Below are 17,030 nucleotides of genomic sequence, written 5' to 3' on the forward strand. Positions count from 1 at the left end.
CAAATGGCACCAAACTTAACATAAAATAGAACTACCCCCACCTCTCTCCTCCTCTCCAGTGCAGAAGAGAGGCAGTGAAAAGGGTGGTTATGGTTATGTAGGTGTAGAGGGCTCTAGGAGGCTCTTGTGACTTGATTGGTGTTCAGTCTCCCTGTTGAACCCATCAACATGGCCTCAAGGAGGGGAGCTATTGCAAAGGTTTTGCCTGCTGTTTGTTAAGCCACAGCTTGTAGTTTTGGTTGCACATGACAAAGCAAGGTGCTCTCCTTTTTTGACCTTGTTCAGAGGCTTAATACAATTATTTGTATTAAGCACTAGCCACCTGTTAGCATCATTCTCATTAAAGGTCACTGTGTGGTGCCTGACTGTCTGACTATGGCAACCTGCATCAGATTTTCTAGTGGCCCCTGGTTTGTGTGACACCTGCCAATAGTAACAGAAAGAATGGAGATCTGATAGCTCAAAGGGAACAGGAGGTACTAGAGGAGGAATGAGGAATCAGGAGAACCGTAGAGCACCTGCCACTCTAGCACCACTACCATGGTTTTTGGTGCTAACTTGCCTAGTCTCCCTTTTCTCTGGCTACCCCTTCAGTGAGCTGTGCCAAGCATTTCAAAGAGTTCTGTTATTGTCTGCATGCTGATATTGCTTTGGTTTATTGATATTAATATATTGCATCCCTGTTAAGCGTTGAATTTCTTATACCTGAAATTCCTTACATCCCCTCTGCTGAACGTCTTAGCTTCTGTCTGCTTCTCTGTGATCTCCATTGAGATGTTCCACAGGCATATCCTATTCAGTTCCAAAACTGCCCTTGCAATTCTGCTTGCCAACCTGTTTCCCCTCCCTGATTCCCTGTCTCAGTGAATGATGACACTGTTTACCCAGTTGTTAAGCCAGGAACATGGGTATCATTCTTGACTCCTGTCTCTTCCTAATGCCTCAAATCCAGCCCAGTGCCAAGTCCTGTAGATTCCACTTGCTAAATATCTGTGATTCTTTATCTCCAGTGTCACTGCATTTATGCTATTCAGGCCTCATTACATCTCCCTGGACACTGCCCCCCTCAAGTATTCTCCAGATGTTTTATAGCCAGAGAGAACTCTTTAAACTGCCAATCTGCTTATGCCACTCCCCAGTTTAAAGTCCTTAATGTGACTTACAAGGCCCTTCACAATTGGGCGTCTCTCCCACCCTCTCTCCATTTCCCCTGAACATTCTAGCCTCAACCATACATTTTATTTTCTTTGCCTTTGTAAAAAAAAAACAAAAAACTTTTTTTTTGTTTTTTAAAACTTTTTTTAAAACTTAATTTTTTTTTTTTACTCACCATTCAGCGTTTCCCTGTGTTCTTTGCATCTTCACAAACACTGTTCTTCCATCCTCCTTTTCCTGTTATTCCCTATACTCACCTTCCCCTTATACATTATCTGTTTTTATGGACTTTTCTCTAACTCCTGGCCCAGGAGCCCCTGTTATGTACATGTGTGTGTATGTAGTATGTGTGTATTTTCCAATTGCCTATTTGGTTCTCTGCTCTAATGGAGGTTATGCCCTATAAGAGGGAAGGGATCATGTCTGAATCATTCACAGTTGTGTTCCCTATGACCTACACCTAGCACATGAGAAGAGTTTAGTAAATACTATTGGTGTTTGAATGAATGAGTTCCTTCTTAAGGTTCTAAATGACAAGAGAATATAGTGCTTCCTATAATTCATATCAAATTCTTGAGCCTTGGCCAAATTAGAGAGTGGAAATGCACAGACTGGGTGCAGTGACTTACACCTGTAATCCCAGCACTTTGTGGGGCTGAGGTGGGAGGATTGCTTGAGTCCAGGAGTTTGAGACCAGGGTAGGCAATATAGTGAGACCCTGTCTTTAAAAAAAAAAAATTAGCCAGGCTTGGTGGGGTGCGCCTATAGTCCCAGCTACTTGGGAGGGTGATGTGGGAGGATTGCTTTAGCCCAGGAGGTCAAGGCTGCAGTGACCCAAGATTGCCCCAGCGTACTCCATTCTGGGTGACACAGTGAGACCCTGTTTCCAAAAAAAAGCACAAAGTTCAAAAGTGAAGGAGATTGCTTTTTTTTAAAGCAGTGAGTAGCCAAACCTCATATATCCTTTATATTGCTTCTTCATATTCTGTATCTCCATCCTAAATTACTTTTCTCAACTTGATCTTTGTTTGATTCAAAATTTCTCTGGATTCTTCCTAGCGAAATTATAGAATATAATGGGACAGGAGAAAATGTGATTGATAAATGGGAATATGTCATTTGATTGATTCTTAAATATATAGTTGACCCTTAAGCAACATGAGTTTGAACTGTGTGAGTCCACCTATACATAAATGTTCTTCCACCTCTGCCACCCCAGAGTCAGCAAGACCAGCCCCTCCTCCTCCTCAGCCCTACTCAACATGAAGATGATGAGGATGAAGACCCTTATGATGATCTACTTCCACTTAATGAATAGTAAAGATATTTTATCTTCCTTATAATTTTCTTAGTAACATTTTTTTCTATAGTTTATTGTAAGAAACCATTTTTTTCTAGTTTATTGCCCACCTTCATATTGTAAGAAGAACAATTTTTCTCTAGTTTGTTGTTTATATGTATATAATACATATAAACATACGAAATAATGCGTTAACCATTTATATTATTGGCAAGGTTTCTGGTCAACGGTAGACTATTAGTAGTTAAGTTTTAAGGGAGTCAAAAGTTATACATGGATTTTTGACTGCAAGGGGATTGGTGCCCCTAACCTCCGCATCGTTCAAGGGTCAACTGTATTTATTCTAGAGGCATGCCTGAACATGTGTCTACAACACATGTTTCTCTGGACAGTTGAACACATTTACATTTCCCTAAAACTAGACCGTCTTTCTCAGAAGATTTTTTTTAAAGTGTGACCCCTCTGTATTTTAATCATAGCTAGCTCATAGAATCTGTTTGTTGAACTTACAGTAGAATGGAAGTGGGCAAGAGATGCCACTTTGTAAAAAAATAAAGAGTTGCTTTAAGAGGCCGTCTAGAAAGTGTGGTCATGATAGAACATAATTTAGTATTTAGCTCTGGTACTGAGCAAGGGAATTACCCTCTGAGGTGTTGGGCTTAAAATGTTCTCCCTCGTCTCACTTCATTTGAAGAAGAGAGTAATTATGGACACTCCAATGGCTATTTTGTCACACACTGATCCTAAAAAGGAGCTTTCTAGAAATCAGAATGCTTCTGTCAAAATGGTGACAGCACCACCTTGGTCACTGTCCAACTTCAGGTTCTCCAGACTACCAGCTGTGTGCTCTTCCAGGATTGAGCTTCAGACCAGGTGCTTAGTAATGACAAGGGACAACTTGTTAAATCTGCCATTTGTGGGAGCTGGGAGCTCAAAGTTTTCTGGTCAGATTTTCCCATGACCTTAGTTATAAAGAAAATGTTACAGATTCTAGAAAATGCCAATGTCCTTTTTAGCTGTATTACACTGATTGCAGTGCTTCAGAATTGCCCAACTTCATTATCTGAGCATAGCCAGCCTGACGCCTTCTTCTCAAATAGACAATTATGATCAATTAAGCACTTTTAGGCCTTATAGAATACTTAATTTTATTAGTCAATTATTTGTGCTTTGAAAGAGTTAATGGTAGCTACCCAAGCCATTATTAGAAATTAGAATGTCCCAAAATAGAAAGGCTATTTCCTTTGTGTGTGGCACTGCAGTGGAAAATGCCAAGCATAGTTTTTACTGAGTTAAAGGGTGAGGGAAGGCGGGGTGGGGGAGAAAGTTACATGTAAATCATTTAGCCATTAACCTAATGGGTGGGTTTATAAATCCTATTACTATAAGCCCTTTTCATTTCCACTGAGGCCTGGTGCATGCTTGATCCCACTAATGTAAAATTCATTCCGTGTAAGTGATTACTGAAGTAAGACACTTTGAGTCAATTTTAATCAGGTTGTGTGAAACTTGCTTGAGTGCTGATATTCACTAAAGCATGGTCATAGTTTGGCCGTGTCTTAATTAGCCCCCCTGGATGAGTTATATGAGGAGTCAGTCAGGAAGCCAAATCTCTGAGCCTTTTCACATGTACATGTTTCTGTGAGCAAAATAAACTGTAGGTAGGGGCTGAAAACATCCACCTCAAAAGCAAGGGTCAAGGACCTTTGGGTGAGTGTGTTTCTAGTCTTAATGAAAATTAAGAAATCTGAAAGTTCTATTCTTATGGTGAATTGGAGCATCCTCAATGGTACTTATATTTAAACAAATCAGAATTTCAAGTTTGATTAAATATGTGGATCTTCTTTCTAGAAAAATGCACGTAAGCACACATTCAAATCTTTGCTGACAGTTTCAGGGGATTTTCAGATTTCTTGACCTTAGGTTAATACCTACTGTTCCAGTTTTAATTTTAGTATCTTAGGTTTTTTTTTTTTAACTGGGGATATAATATTTAAGATTGTATAGGCTCATATTGAGCTCTTGTGTCAGTGAGTAGATTTGGTTCAAGTGTGCTTTAAGGCCAGCTCTACAAGCTGTCCACTGTCCTGTGTCAGATATAACCCCAAGAATGGCAGCAATACTTGTAAATTCAAGTGAAACATATAGGACATGAGCTTCTAAACTGGAGGTTGGAGTGGAAGGAGGAATGGAGAATAAGAATGTTGTGAAAGGAAGGTTTCTTTAAAGGTGAAAACTGAGTTATTAAAAGTCAGCATGTAAAGTGGGTTTTTAAGAATCCACAGGATGAATAAATAGTCATGCTGGGGACAAGAAATTATTAGACAGGGAAGAAATTCACTTTTCCTTTCACACATTCAAAGGCATAGTTTGTGGTATTTTAAGTTTTGGGATCAAGATAATAGCCCTGTCAAATTGTAGGGCAATAATGGAGAGATACTCATAAATAGTATTAAATTTGTCTTTTTGGGAGGAGAAGCCTTTCAGAAATTGTTGTTTATTCAGTGTGTTTTATATTCTTCATACATGCGCTACCAGAAGGTCTAGGTTGTAAATTAAGGATTTAAAACAAAATCAGTTTATCTGGAAACTATAGTTGTATGGGAGAGGTACACTTATAGTCAAGTTTATAATTAATGGGCCTTTGTCATTGGAATAGAAATTTCTTTTCTCTTGAGTGAATATTTGTTTATATAACATGCATTGTGTTTGAAGGTGGGATCAAAACTGATTCACTCTTCATTTCTTGCATGGAAAAAGCCAGCATTTAAATGTGTACTGTGCGTGGGCTTAATTGCTGCTTTTTGTAATCAACTTTAGGGTCCTGTTGTTGTGGGGATGCACTTACTGATCGATAATGGTTTGCTCTTCTCAAGCTGGACCACTAGGAGTTTTCCTCCTTTTACTAGAGCCTAAAAAATAAATATTTATTGAATTATTACTTTGTGCCAGGCATTTCGTTAGGTTTAATGCCCATGATATGATCTCTGCCTATAATTTGCTTATGGTCTCTCAGTCTTACCTTTTGTAATAGAGTGGTGTGTTGTGGTATGCACAGAGTACTTTGGGGGATACATAGGACTAGGATATTCGTTAATATCATTCGGCTGGGGAGTCTCGAGAAGGCTTTTCTGACAGTATTAAGTTCCTTGTGAAATAAGTAGATGTTAGGTAATAATAACCCCTAACATTTATTGAGCTCTTATGTCCCAGAGACCATAGAAAACAAAGTATATACATTGTTAAATTTAATGCTCACAGAAGCCCTATTAGGAAGCTTCAGTTGCTATCTCCATTTTACAGTTGAGGAATTGGAAGGTTAGAGAGGTTATATTGTTTGCCTGAGGTCATCGCACAGCTTATTAGCAGTCCTATTAGGCTTTGAACCCAGCTAGCCTATATTAGGGTTTTCCAGAGAAACAGAGCCATTAGGAGAGGGTGTGTGTGTGTGTGTGTGTGTGTGTGTGTGTGTGTGTGTGTGTGTGTGTGGGTGGGTGTGTGGGTGTGGGTGTGTGTGGGTGTGGGTGTGTGGGTGTGTGTGTGTGTGTGTGTGTGTGTGTGTGTGTGTGTGTCATTTATTATGGAGGCTGTCAGGAGGCTGTCAAGTCTGAAATCTGTAGGGCAGGCCGGCCAGCCCAGGGAAGAGTTGATGTTTCAGCTACAGTTCGAAAGCGGTCTGCAGCAGAATTCCTTCTCCCTTGAGGGACCTCAATCTTTTTCTTTTAGGGCCGTCAACTGATTCGATGGGGCCCGCTCCCACTGTGGTGGATATACTGCTGTACTCAAAGTCAACTGATTTAAATGTTAATCTCATTTAAAAAAAAATACCTTTACAGTGACATCTAGACTGGTGTTTGACCAAATATCTGGGTACCGTGACTTAGCCAAGTTGACATATAAAATTAACCATCACACAGCCTAACTTCTCAACTCACATTTTTAACCACTTGGGGAAACAGCATGTAAAAACACAGAAGCAAGAAGAAAAGCACAGCCTGTTTAATGAACCTAAAGTATTTTGAGAGGGCTGGATTGAAGGTGCATGTAGGAAGTGTTAGAAGATGAGATAGGCCTCAACTAGATGAGTCTCAAGGACAGGCTCAGGGGTTTGAATTTTATTTCAAGAAGTACATTTTATTATAGAAAGAACACTGGCAAAGTGTGAAGATTGGCTTGGGAGGTAGTGATGCTAGAGACAAGTAGGCTGAGAGAGTGATGGGTGTCTGAAGGAAGAACATGGGAATGCAGAAAAGGTGCCACATTGGAAAGATGCAGTATAGTTAGTGTAGCATATGTGGGCTCATTGGATTAGAAAGGAAACCATTTGGGGCCAGGTGCGGTGGCTCATGCCTGTAATCCCAGCACTTTGGGAGGCCGAGGAAGGTGGCTCACCTGAGGTCGGGAGTTCCAGGCCAACCTGGCCAACATGGTGAAACCCCGTCTCTACTAAAAATACAAAAATTAGCTGGGCGTGGTGGCGCCTGCCTGAAATACCAGCTACTCAGGAGGCTGAGGCAGGAGAATTGCTTGAACCTGGAAGGTAGAGTTTGCAGTGAGCCGAGATCGTGCCACTGCACTCCCAGTCTGGGCGACAGAGAGAGACTCCATCTCAAAAAAAATACAAACAAACAAAAAAAGAAAAGAAAAATAAAAGATAGAAAGGAAACCAGTCCTTTCTTCTGGTCGAAGGTTTCTGGAGGGGCCAATTATCATGTTTGGACCTGGTTAAGGGTTTGGAGGAGATGGGTGGGATTTAGAATGAATGCCTATGGGACCAACAGTTGAATGTGTGCCTGGAGAGAGAAAACGCTGTCATCAGTGTGTATCACTGATTCTCAACCGGTGCAGTTTTGCTCTTCCTAGGAAGTGCTTGGCAATATCTGGACACAATTTTGGTTGTCACAGCTGGAGAGAAGGAGAGCACAGGGGCACATGTGTACACTCATACTACTGATGAAATCTAGTGGGTAGGGGCTAGGGATGCTGCTAAACATCCCACAATAGACACAGGATAGCTCCTTATAATAAATAATTATTCAGCCTAAAATGTTAATAGTACTGAAGTTGAGAAATCTTGATATATATGTAGATGTGTATATATACCCCCTAAGTGTGGAAAAGAGATCTCAACAGGTGTTGGATGTTATTATGTATTTAAATATACCCACTCACATTAAGTGCATAAAGATGTATCCAGACAACTTGTGAGAACTTACATGTTTCTAGTTATTTTACAACCACATAGCCCTCAAAAGCAACCTAGAATATGGAAATATATCCTCACAGTGCTAATTATCCTTGTTAGGTACACTAGTACCTCAGTTTCCTAATACTGAAGAAGTAAATGTGATTGAAATACAAACCAATCAAATATAATGAAGAGACATTTCTACATGTCATAGTTGGATTCTAGATTTTTAGATCTGTGAGGAATCTCAACCTCTTCATTTTATAAATGAGGATATTGAGACCTAGAAAGGGAAACCAGCTTGGTCCCAAATCACTTAGCTGGTAATTGGCAGTTTAAACAAGTGCTCTGATTTCAGACTCTAGACTTAAAAAAAAAAAAGAACAAAAACGAATATTTGTATAACATTTTATCTTTGCAAAGCACTTTTTAAGCCTATGGTTCTTTTTATTCTTACCTAGCTCAGGGAACAAGGTGGTAATATCACCCCAATTTTAGAGAAAGTAAAACTAAGGTTTAAAGGCAATAAGTAGCCCAGTATCACAAAAGTGTTAACTAGTGAAGACAGAAAGTACCATGCTTATTAAATCCATAGCCCGTATTTCTTGAACATTTTTAGAGAAGACACAAATCTAAGAATAACAGAGAATAGGAAAAAGACAATCTAATAGAATAAGGATGAAATAAATGTTCATCAAGTGGGAGAACTGAGTAGCACTGAGTCCTGTTTGGCAGTTGCTGAAATTTGGAATGTGGAATGCTTAGGTAATGGTTGGATTATCAAATATCATAATATTTATATTAATATTTCACCTGCCTTTCTCTTTCCTAGCCTTCAAAACCATTTATATTTTACTACCCCTGTTATGCTAATGTATTGTTTAATTTGCAGTTTATTTCTAATTTTATATCATCGGTAATGGAAGAATCCTGAAGCCATTGAGATTTCAGTTGTCATTCTGTTTGTGCATTATTTGTTTAGAATTTCACCTTACTCAACATTTTCTTAACTTGTAGGATTTTCTTTGTGTTTAATATCTGCATCATACATCAAAGTGGGTTTCTCGTTAATATGTAATACTATAGTAGACATGTTTTCGGAATACGACCTTGAAACTTTTTTTTTAAGCTGTGGAAAGCTGGTGTTTTCTCTCTGTTGTTTAGTATTAATAAATACTCTTTTAGTCTGTAATAGCATCTAAAAACATTTCATAACCTTTGGATGCATTGTAATACAACAGTATTCTATTTTAACAAAATACAAAGACTCGGGTGTTGTCCTGAACTTATTAGGAGAACCTACAAATACACATCTTAGTAGTAGTTGGTCTTAGGTTATTGCTGTTGTTAACCTTGGCACACACAAAAAACATCTTTCTGCTTAGTAAACCATATCGTGGGTATATTCATGAACACATTTTCTTTAGAAAACAATTTTTGATACACATCTAAATTTCCTTTCTAGTTCCCACTACCCTTTTCCAGCCTTCAGAAGCTCAGACTGGGGTTAAAATTCCTTTTTGTATTATTTTAATTATTGCTCTCCCCACCTCCACCCCTTTCCTATTTCCCCCTCCTCTTTTCCCCTAACGGCACTGTTCTGCAAAGCCTGCAATGATTGATATGATGGCAGTGCTGTCATTCTTTTTAACCAAAAAAAAGTCATTTTTGTTCTAGTTATTTTAATAGAGTCCCATTAAAGATGTATTGCTGACTGAAATATCGGCGTGAAGGGCTCTCACTGAGCTGAGCCCAGGAATTAAGAAGTCAGGAAATCGGCTGCTGCATTGCAAGAGAGCCTTGTGTGACACCGAGTCTCCTGATTGGGGAGATCATTACTGCTATTATGACTCGACTTGCGTAGGAATTTTAAATTCCATCTGAATGTCAGTAATAACCCTCTTAGCAAATTATCCTGAATAAAATCACGAAGGCATTTTATATAATAGGTGTTGAATTACTGGATAGATTTGCTAATTAAATACTCTTTGTTCTGCTGCAGTTGACATTACAGGGTAAGATCTTGAACAATTATTCTCAACAGCTGTACTTTGTTAAGGGAAAAATTAACCACAAAGTTTATTTTTTTACACTTGAAGTTGGCAGATTTTTGAAATGTGCTTGAAAAAATTCCATCATCCAATTGGTAATGAGTAGATAAATATGCAGGTGTTGCTGTGAAATCAGATAACTGCAGACTGCCTTATTAATGAATTTAGCAAGCCTTTAAAGCCCTGTTTTCTAGCCGTTAGCACTTACAAAATGATTTTCTGTCAGAATGGGCAGCTTTAATATTACACTTGTCACTTCAAAGTGAACTTATGAATGGTCATCTTGTAATCATTGTACCTTGTGTCTAGTAGACCTTTCTGGGTACTTGTGGCTATTTTTAAAAAGTGTTTCTTCAATGGGGAAAATACCTGTAATGTAGAAGTTTTTGATTGTTGACTTCTAGAACATTTATGTGGTATGAGGTTTTTTGTTTTTTGTGGGTTTGTTTTTTTTTTTTTTTTTTTTAAGAAGGTAGTGGGACATAATGAAAAGAAAGTGAAACATAAAGTCTAGCTTCTGGATCAAGCTTTTGGGCAAAATCTCAGAGCCTGATTTTCCTCATCTGTCAGTTGGGATTTATAATACTGTGTACCCCTTAGGATTATTCACTTAGCATTCTATAAATATTTATTAACAGCTCCCATGTAACAGGCCTTCTGGTAGATAGTAAGAATTTGGTAGCTCCCTGGGTAGATAACAGCTGAGCCCTCCCCAGTGAGCAGTTTGAATTGAGGGCTGGACTTGAGGGCAGCTTTGGAGTGTTTCTGCTCATTAGCACTTGGATAAGCATTGGACTAGAGAGGTCACTGTGATACCCACCATCTAGAACTGCTTCGTGAAGAAACATGAGAGGTTAGGGGTCAGACTGGTTGTGGGTTGTCTTGTATAGAATGGGCTGAAGAGTTGACAAACTGTGGTGAGGACCTTGAACCTGAGACGGAACATTATCATCAGCTACTGGTGAGGCCCACTGAAAAGATGGTGAGGTCCACAGAAATCGGTACAACCTCTATAGATAGCTATTGGGTTATATTTATTTTAAAAATTTGAAACATAACCTTTGACCCAGCACACCCACTTGTAGTAATTTATCTTGTTACTGGCAGATTTGTAAATTACGCATGTATAGGGATTATTTGTTGAAGTATGGTTGTAATGGTAAAGAGTAGAAACAACCTATATGTTCATTAATAGAACACTAGTTAAATAAATTATGTTCTATTTATACAGTGGGGTACTATGTAGTCATTAAAAAAGAATAAGGCAGCTCTTTATGTGTGAATTTGAAATAACCTCTAGGATAAGTGCTAGGTGAAAAAAGCAGTTGCGGCATAATCTATAGTTTACCCTTTCTGCAAAAAAAGACATCCATCAAAAGATTTCTGCCACCAAAGAGAAAATTGTTTTGGTAGCAGTTCTCAGGTTATGCATGGCAATGGTGGTGAGTTGGTGGCAGGATGGAGTAGGGGTGGATGATGGATCTGAAAGGTGAAGGTTGCCAGTTCACATTGAAGGTACATTCAGGGATGACATAGTAGATTTGGTTCATGTTGTGAAACAAGAGTAGAAGAAATTGGTTATTGAATATGTGGAGTTGTAGTAAAAGGTTGACAAACTGCTCCTCAGGTATTTTATTGAGGTAACAGTTACGTTATGGTGTTGTCCATTGTGATGAGGAAAGCTAAGCCTAGCTAACTCTAAGAGGCAGAGGGTAAAGAGGACTCTTGATAAGTAATTCTGTCCTCACTGTGATTAATTTGCCTTGGGTTGGTCTCATTATTGCCCTTTCCCTAAAGGAATTGTCAAGTATTCTCCCACAATGCATTTCCCTGTAATTTAAATGTTAAAAAATGAAGATGAAGTTGGGGAGAGTGAGTGTTTTTTATGTTAGCTGAATTTTAGTGTCTAGTGGAAAAGTAATTGGGATTACTACAGGACCTATCAGTCACCTGGCAAACAGTTTTTTGAGTTCCTATTACAGTGAAGTCTGCACTTAGGCACAAACATGTGGTCTGACCTCCAGGAGCTTGTAGTCTAGTTTGGGGTGGGTAGGTGGGAGCTAATAACATAAAGCATCATTCAAGTACTAGTAAAATAATTCAAACACAGATGAGAGGAGAGAGACAGGTATGGGCTGGGCCAGTCAGCTCATGCAAGAAGGATTTGAGCCGAGGGTTGTAAAATTCAATGATAGGAAAAGGACTGGGGAAGGAATTCTGGGTAGGAGACACACTGCATGAGTGAAGGCATGAAAATATGAGTCTGTACACAGTTAACTGTTGGAAGACTGGGAGATTTATTCTGTCCAGCAAGAGGATCTATGTAAAAGAATAACAGGCCATACAAGTGGAACAGTGGTTGAGGTGCAGTTGCAGAATTTGGTCTTGACCTTGTAGGCATGGGAGAGGCATTGAAAACATTCAGGAGATTGGTAATGATATTCAGGATGAGTTGATGAGACCTAAAGCCAGTAGAGATGCGAGTTGGTTCATCCTCAGTGACAACCTTATTGCCATGGAGTCAGGTGCTTTCCACCTTGCAGCCGGCCCTGCTCAGCATGTTAGCTTGCACCCTAGGCATGGCCCTTCATGGCCACGGTGATGGTTACCACTGCTCCAAGCAGCCCTCAGTCTAAAAAGGTAGTCCCCCACCGCCTGCCCCCTCAAATCAGGAAGGAAAACCTTTCAGAGAAGCATCCTACAGGAATTCTCCTTACGTTTAATTGGCCAGGATTCTGTTCACATGCTCACGCCTAAACTGATCATTGTTTCCAGAATGGAATTGCCATGATTATCTTAGTCCAATGGTCCTTAAGCCAGCTTGCAATGTAAGAAAACTGTTGGGGCCAGATTTTTTTTTTTTTTTTTTTAAGATCCCCAGGTGATTCCACTGTACAGTCAGTATTAAAACCACTGGCTTAGCCTAATCAGAATTCACCACCATTCACCATCCCCAGGGCAGGAGAAAGGGCTTCCTGTCTAAGAACGTAATATTAATACAATGAACATCTGAACAAAACTGGGAGATAGTAATAAAGGGGAGAGGGCAATAAAAAATGGAAAGTAATGGGTAGATATAAGAGATACTCTAAAGACAGGATTTACAAAGCTCTGTAATAGGGAAGATGAGAAAGGGAAGATGAGAAAGAAATGACACCATGAAGCTTGAGCTTAGTTGACAAAGAGGACTATTGAAGTAGGAGAAAGAAATATAAATGAAGTAAATCTTTATTTGGTCTATTAGAAAAGTGACCTCAGCTTTAGACTGATGCTTTGAAAGATGGGTGATAGCAGAGAGGCAATAGCATGGAGTGACTAAGACCCCATACTCGAGTCAGAATGGTTGGGTTCATATCCTTGTTTTGTCATTCTAGGACACTAATTTCTCTTTGTCTTTTGGCATCTAACAAAAGAGGATATTAATAGTAGCTACCCCTTAGAGATCTAGGGGAATGAAATGAGAAAATGCACAAGGTGTTCCTTGCACAGCATCTAGCACATGTGTTTTAAACACACCCCCCCACACACACACACTTTCTTTCTGAGTCCTAATTATGTCATATTACTATTTTTTAAGAGGCTGTTTGTTAAATATGTGTTACTTCTGATCTGGCTGAAAATAATTTATATCAGTTTTTATTTCTATCCACATTGTAACCTAAATATCTCTGATCTGTAGCTATATGGGCCTGGGGACAGACCTATCAACAGATATCCATGTTCATCTTCATTCACTGAATGTTTCTTGAGCCCCACCTTTTTACTGGGTACTGGGGTAGCTCCAGGCAATATAGTGAAAATCTGTCTACTCTCTTTCTTCAATGAATTTAGTCTAGAGAAGAATTTTAAATGTAGTGTGCTTTTTTTTTTTTTTTTTAACTTTTTAAGATCCTGAATACCATGAATAAGAATTGCCAGATTTGAAATGCTTTGTTAAGCTTTTTTTAGGCATGCAGTTCTATTTAAGTATTAGTAATGAGAATAGTTTGCTTTTTTGCCATGTTATAGAGATATTTTATTGTGTGTTTATTAAACATATATATGTATATATATGCATGCATATCTCTGGCTCAGAATCAGCATAGAGGCAAACTTAGATTACATTGATGTTATGGTTATTTTAAGGGCTGTTGTTAGAAAACCTTCAAGAGCTTTAGAAATACATGGAAATGGCAAATTACTGAGAGTTACCTATCTCTATGTGCTTCTATTTATGTCTTTATAATTGTGTAACATATTAATCTTGACTTTTGTTTCATTTAGATTTTGATGCATACGAAAGAGATGGTACAAAAGGTAATGTTGAGCATTTTCATTGTATAAAACTTAAATACCATAACTGGTAACGTTTTTGTATTCAAGGAAAATTGTAACCCAAACAGACTGGAAATTGCTTCTTAGGTTGCCTAGTTTACATTTATAATCCCTCCTAATGGATTACAGCTTTTTTCTTTTACCAGTGCTGATATGATCTAGCCCCTGCTTGAAGCCTATATGTGAGTGTTTCAAACAAATTAGTAACAGTGCTAATTAGAGTTTATTTCCAGGCCTTTATACTGTATGTGCTCTAGTGTTGTTTGTTATGATTGATTTTTTTTGGCACTCTTCATGTTCTACTAAATACTGTTTGCAACTGTATTAAGAATTTAATATGGATTTGTGCCCCTGAATTTATAGAATCCATTATGTTTCCGCTTCTTAAATTGCCATGACCACTAAGCATGTGGTACAGTGGATAAATATAGACCCCATTTCCTAGTCTTTTATTCTCTTTTTTCTCATTATTTAATTTGGTATTTTGTTTCAGTTGAAACTAGACACAATTCCCCTTCCACTTCACTCTCTGTTTTAAGAAAATTTGAGAGATTTTCTTGATGTCAGGGTGCTTGCCTTTCTGGTTTATAGGGGCTTAATCTTTAATTGTATACCCTGACAATATAAATAATAATTAACATAAACTTTTGAAAAGTCTGTGGAGCCTGTAATTTCTGTAGTATGGAAAATCTTTAGTTTCATTGTGTGTAATGGTCACTATGTTTTTGTTAATTTTTATAATTTTTGCTTTTCATTAGATGAATCTTGAAGTTATTTATGGAGATACAGATTCAATTATGATAAACACCAATAGCACCAATCTGGAAGAAGTATTTAAGTTGGGAAACAAGGTGAGATAATTTTATGAAATTATCTGCTTTACCTATTTTTGTGAATTCTGTTTCTGACATGGAACACTATAAATTCATGTATATATGAATGTGTGTGCTTCTGAAAATAATAAACTTGGTGTCTCTCAATTCTTCTATTTTTCTGTCTTTCTTTATTATTTTTTTCTGAGACAGGGTCTCACTCTGTCACCCAGGCTTGAGTGCAGTGGTGTGATCAGGGCTCACTGAAGCATTGACCTCCTGGGCTGAAGTGATCCTCCCGCCTCAGCCTCCCGAGTAGCTGGGACCACAGGCACTTGCCACCATGCCCAGCTAATTAAAAAAAAAATTTTTTTTTGTAGAGATTTTTTTTTGCCCAGGCTGGTTTTGAACTCCTGGGTTCAAGCGATCCTCCCACCTTAGCCTCCCAAAGTTCTGGGATTACAGGCATGAGCCACCGTGCCCAATCCTCTTTTTTTTTTTTTTTTTTGTCTTGTTTTGTTTTGTTTGTTTGTTTGTTTTGACACATAATCTCGCTTTGTGGCCAGGCTGGAGTGCAGTGGCGTGATCTCGGCTCACTGCAACCTCCAACTCCCTGGTTCAAGCAATTCTACTGCCTCATCGTCCTGAGTAGCTGGGATTACAGGCATGCACCATCACGCCCCCCTAACTTTTGTATTTTTAGGAGAGACGGGGTTTCACCATGTTGGCCAGGATGGTCTTGATCTCCTGACCTTGTGATCCACCTGCCTTGTACTCCCAAGTGCTGGGATTACAGGCATGAGCCACTGTGCCTGGCCCCCTCTTGTTTTTAATTTCTATTCCAGCTGTTTGTTTCGAGGGTGAAATTCAAAGGTTTTTTTTTTTTTTTTTTTTTTTAAATGGTAGATACATTTTTCCTTTGAAAACAGTCTAAGTGTTATACGTTTAAGATGTGTTCACGTTAGTACTTACTACATTGTGATTCATATGTCTGGTAGGATTCAGGTGCATTTTATATATAAATACCTACATACATACATATACACTCACAACTGTGATTTTTACAGCAGTACTTAAAATATATTTGAAAAGTCAAGGGGACATTTAAAAATAATCATTTGTAGCCTCTTAATAGCAATTTGCAATCACAATTCACAGTGTTTTAGAAACACTTGCTATGTTAAGATATTGTCTGCATGAACTAAAACTAAGATATCATCTTACAAACTAACAACTTCCTGTCTTTCCCTCCTGGAATATGTGGAATTTGAATGGTAGTCTTCACTTGACAGCAAGCCTGGCACATTGTACTCATACTGGGCCTTGAAAAGTTGAGTGTTTTCCCTGGAGGTGATGTTCTGTGCCTTGACCCTGTCAGAAAGAGCAGAGGACTCTTTATTTATTTGTTCATCATGTAGTTCTTTGCTTATAGTCAAGGTGTTAAGAGAGGTCTTAAACATTATTTTAATAGTCAAAGTTTGACTTCTTTATTTCTGGTCACATATTTACTTGTTGGACTGTCTATTCACTAACTAACAATAGTTTGAAGGCAAATACTGTATGTATGCATTGTCTTTACATTCAACAAGGACTGTTTCATAATTTTCATATATTACCTGGGGCTGATCCAGCCAGTCCTGTCCTTTGGTTGCATGGGATGATCTATTATTGTCTCTCTCTCTCTCTCTTTTTTTTTTAATCTATTTTTGTCCCTGCAGTTTTCAGTGTCTTTGCTTTATACCCAATGTAATATCATGTTACATACAAGCCAAGTAAAATTCCAGTGTTGTATGACTTCAAGTTCTGTTTAGATTAACTCTTGGGAATTTGTAACATGTTCATCTTTTCCCTATTAGATGTTTGAGAAGCTAATATTAATATTTGAAATTTTCACAGGTAAAAAGTGAAGTGAATAAGTTGTACAAACTGCTTGAAATAGACATTGATGGGGTTTTCAAGTCTCTGCTGCTGCTGAAAAAAAAGAAATACGCTGCTCTGGTTGTTGAGCCAATGTCGGATGGGAATTACGTCACCAAACAGGAGCTCAAAGGATTAGATATAGTTAGAAGAGATTGGTGTGATCTTGCTAAAGACACTGGAAAGTGAGTTCAGCTTTCAGTTACTTTTCTTGTTTGTCTTTTAAAAATTCAGGTGTGAATGATATAGAGAATGCTTATGAATCTGCCAAGCACAAGAACACTTCTTTGTTA

At 38.4% G+C, this 17,030-nt stretch overlaps 1 protein-coding gene across 10 annotated transcripts in view; it reads left to right on the plus strand.

The window, feature by feature from the left end:
- Window positions 1-17,030, plus strand: part of POLA1 (DNA polymerase alpha 1, catalytic subunit) — a 304,169-nt gene that overhangs the window by 100,045 nt on the left and 187,094 nt on the right. For all 10 annotated transcript variants that reach the window (XR_008518040.1, XM_009234677.4, XM_024240735.3 and 7 more), the window contains 3 exons: window positions 13,958-13,990; window positions 14,767-14,859; window positions 16,717-16,922. Coding sequence is in view for 9 of the 10 variants with exons in the window: in XM_009234677.4 (XP_009232952.1) it covers window positions 13,958-13,990; window positions 14,767-14,859; window positions 16,717-16,922 (332 nt within the window). In the remaining variant the exon portion in view is untranslated. The remainder of the gene's footprint in view (window positions 1-13,957; window positions 13,991-14,766; window positions 14,860-16,716; window positions 16,923-17,030) is intronic.

The sequence above is a fragment of the Pongo abelii genome, chromosome X (assembly GCF_028885655.2).
Source record: "Pongo abelii isolate AG06213 chromosome X, NHGRI_mPonAbe1-v2.0_pri, whole genome shotgun sequence".
In the NCBI taxonomy this organism is placed as follows: Eukaryota; Metazoa; Chordata; class Mammalia; order Primates; family Hominidae; genus Pongo; species Pongo abelii.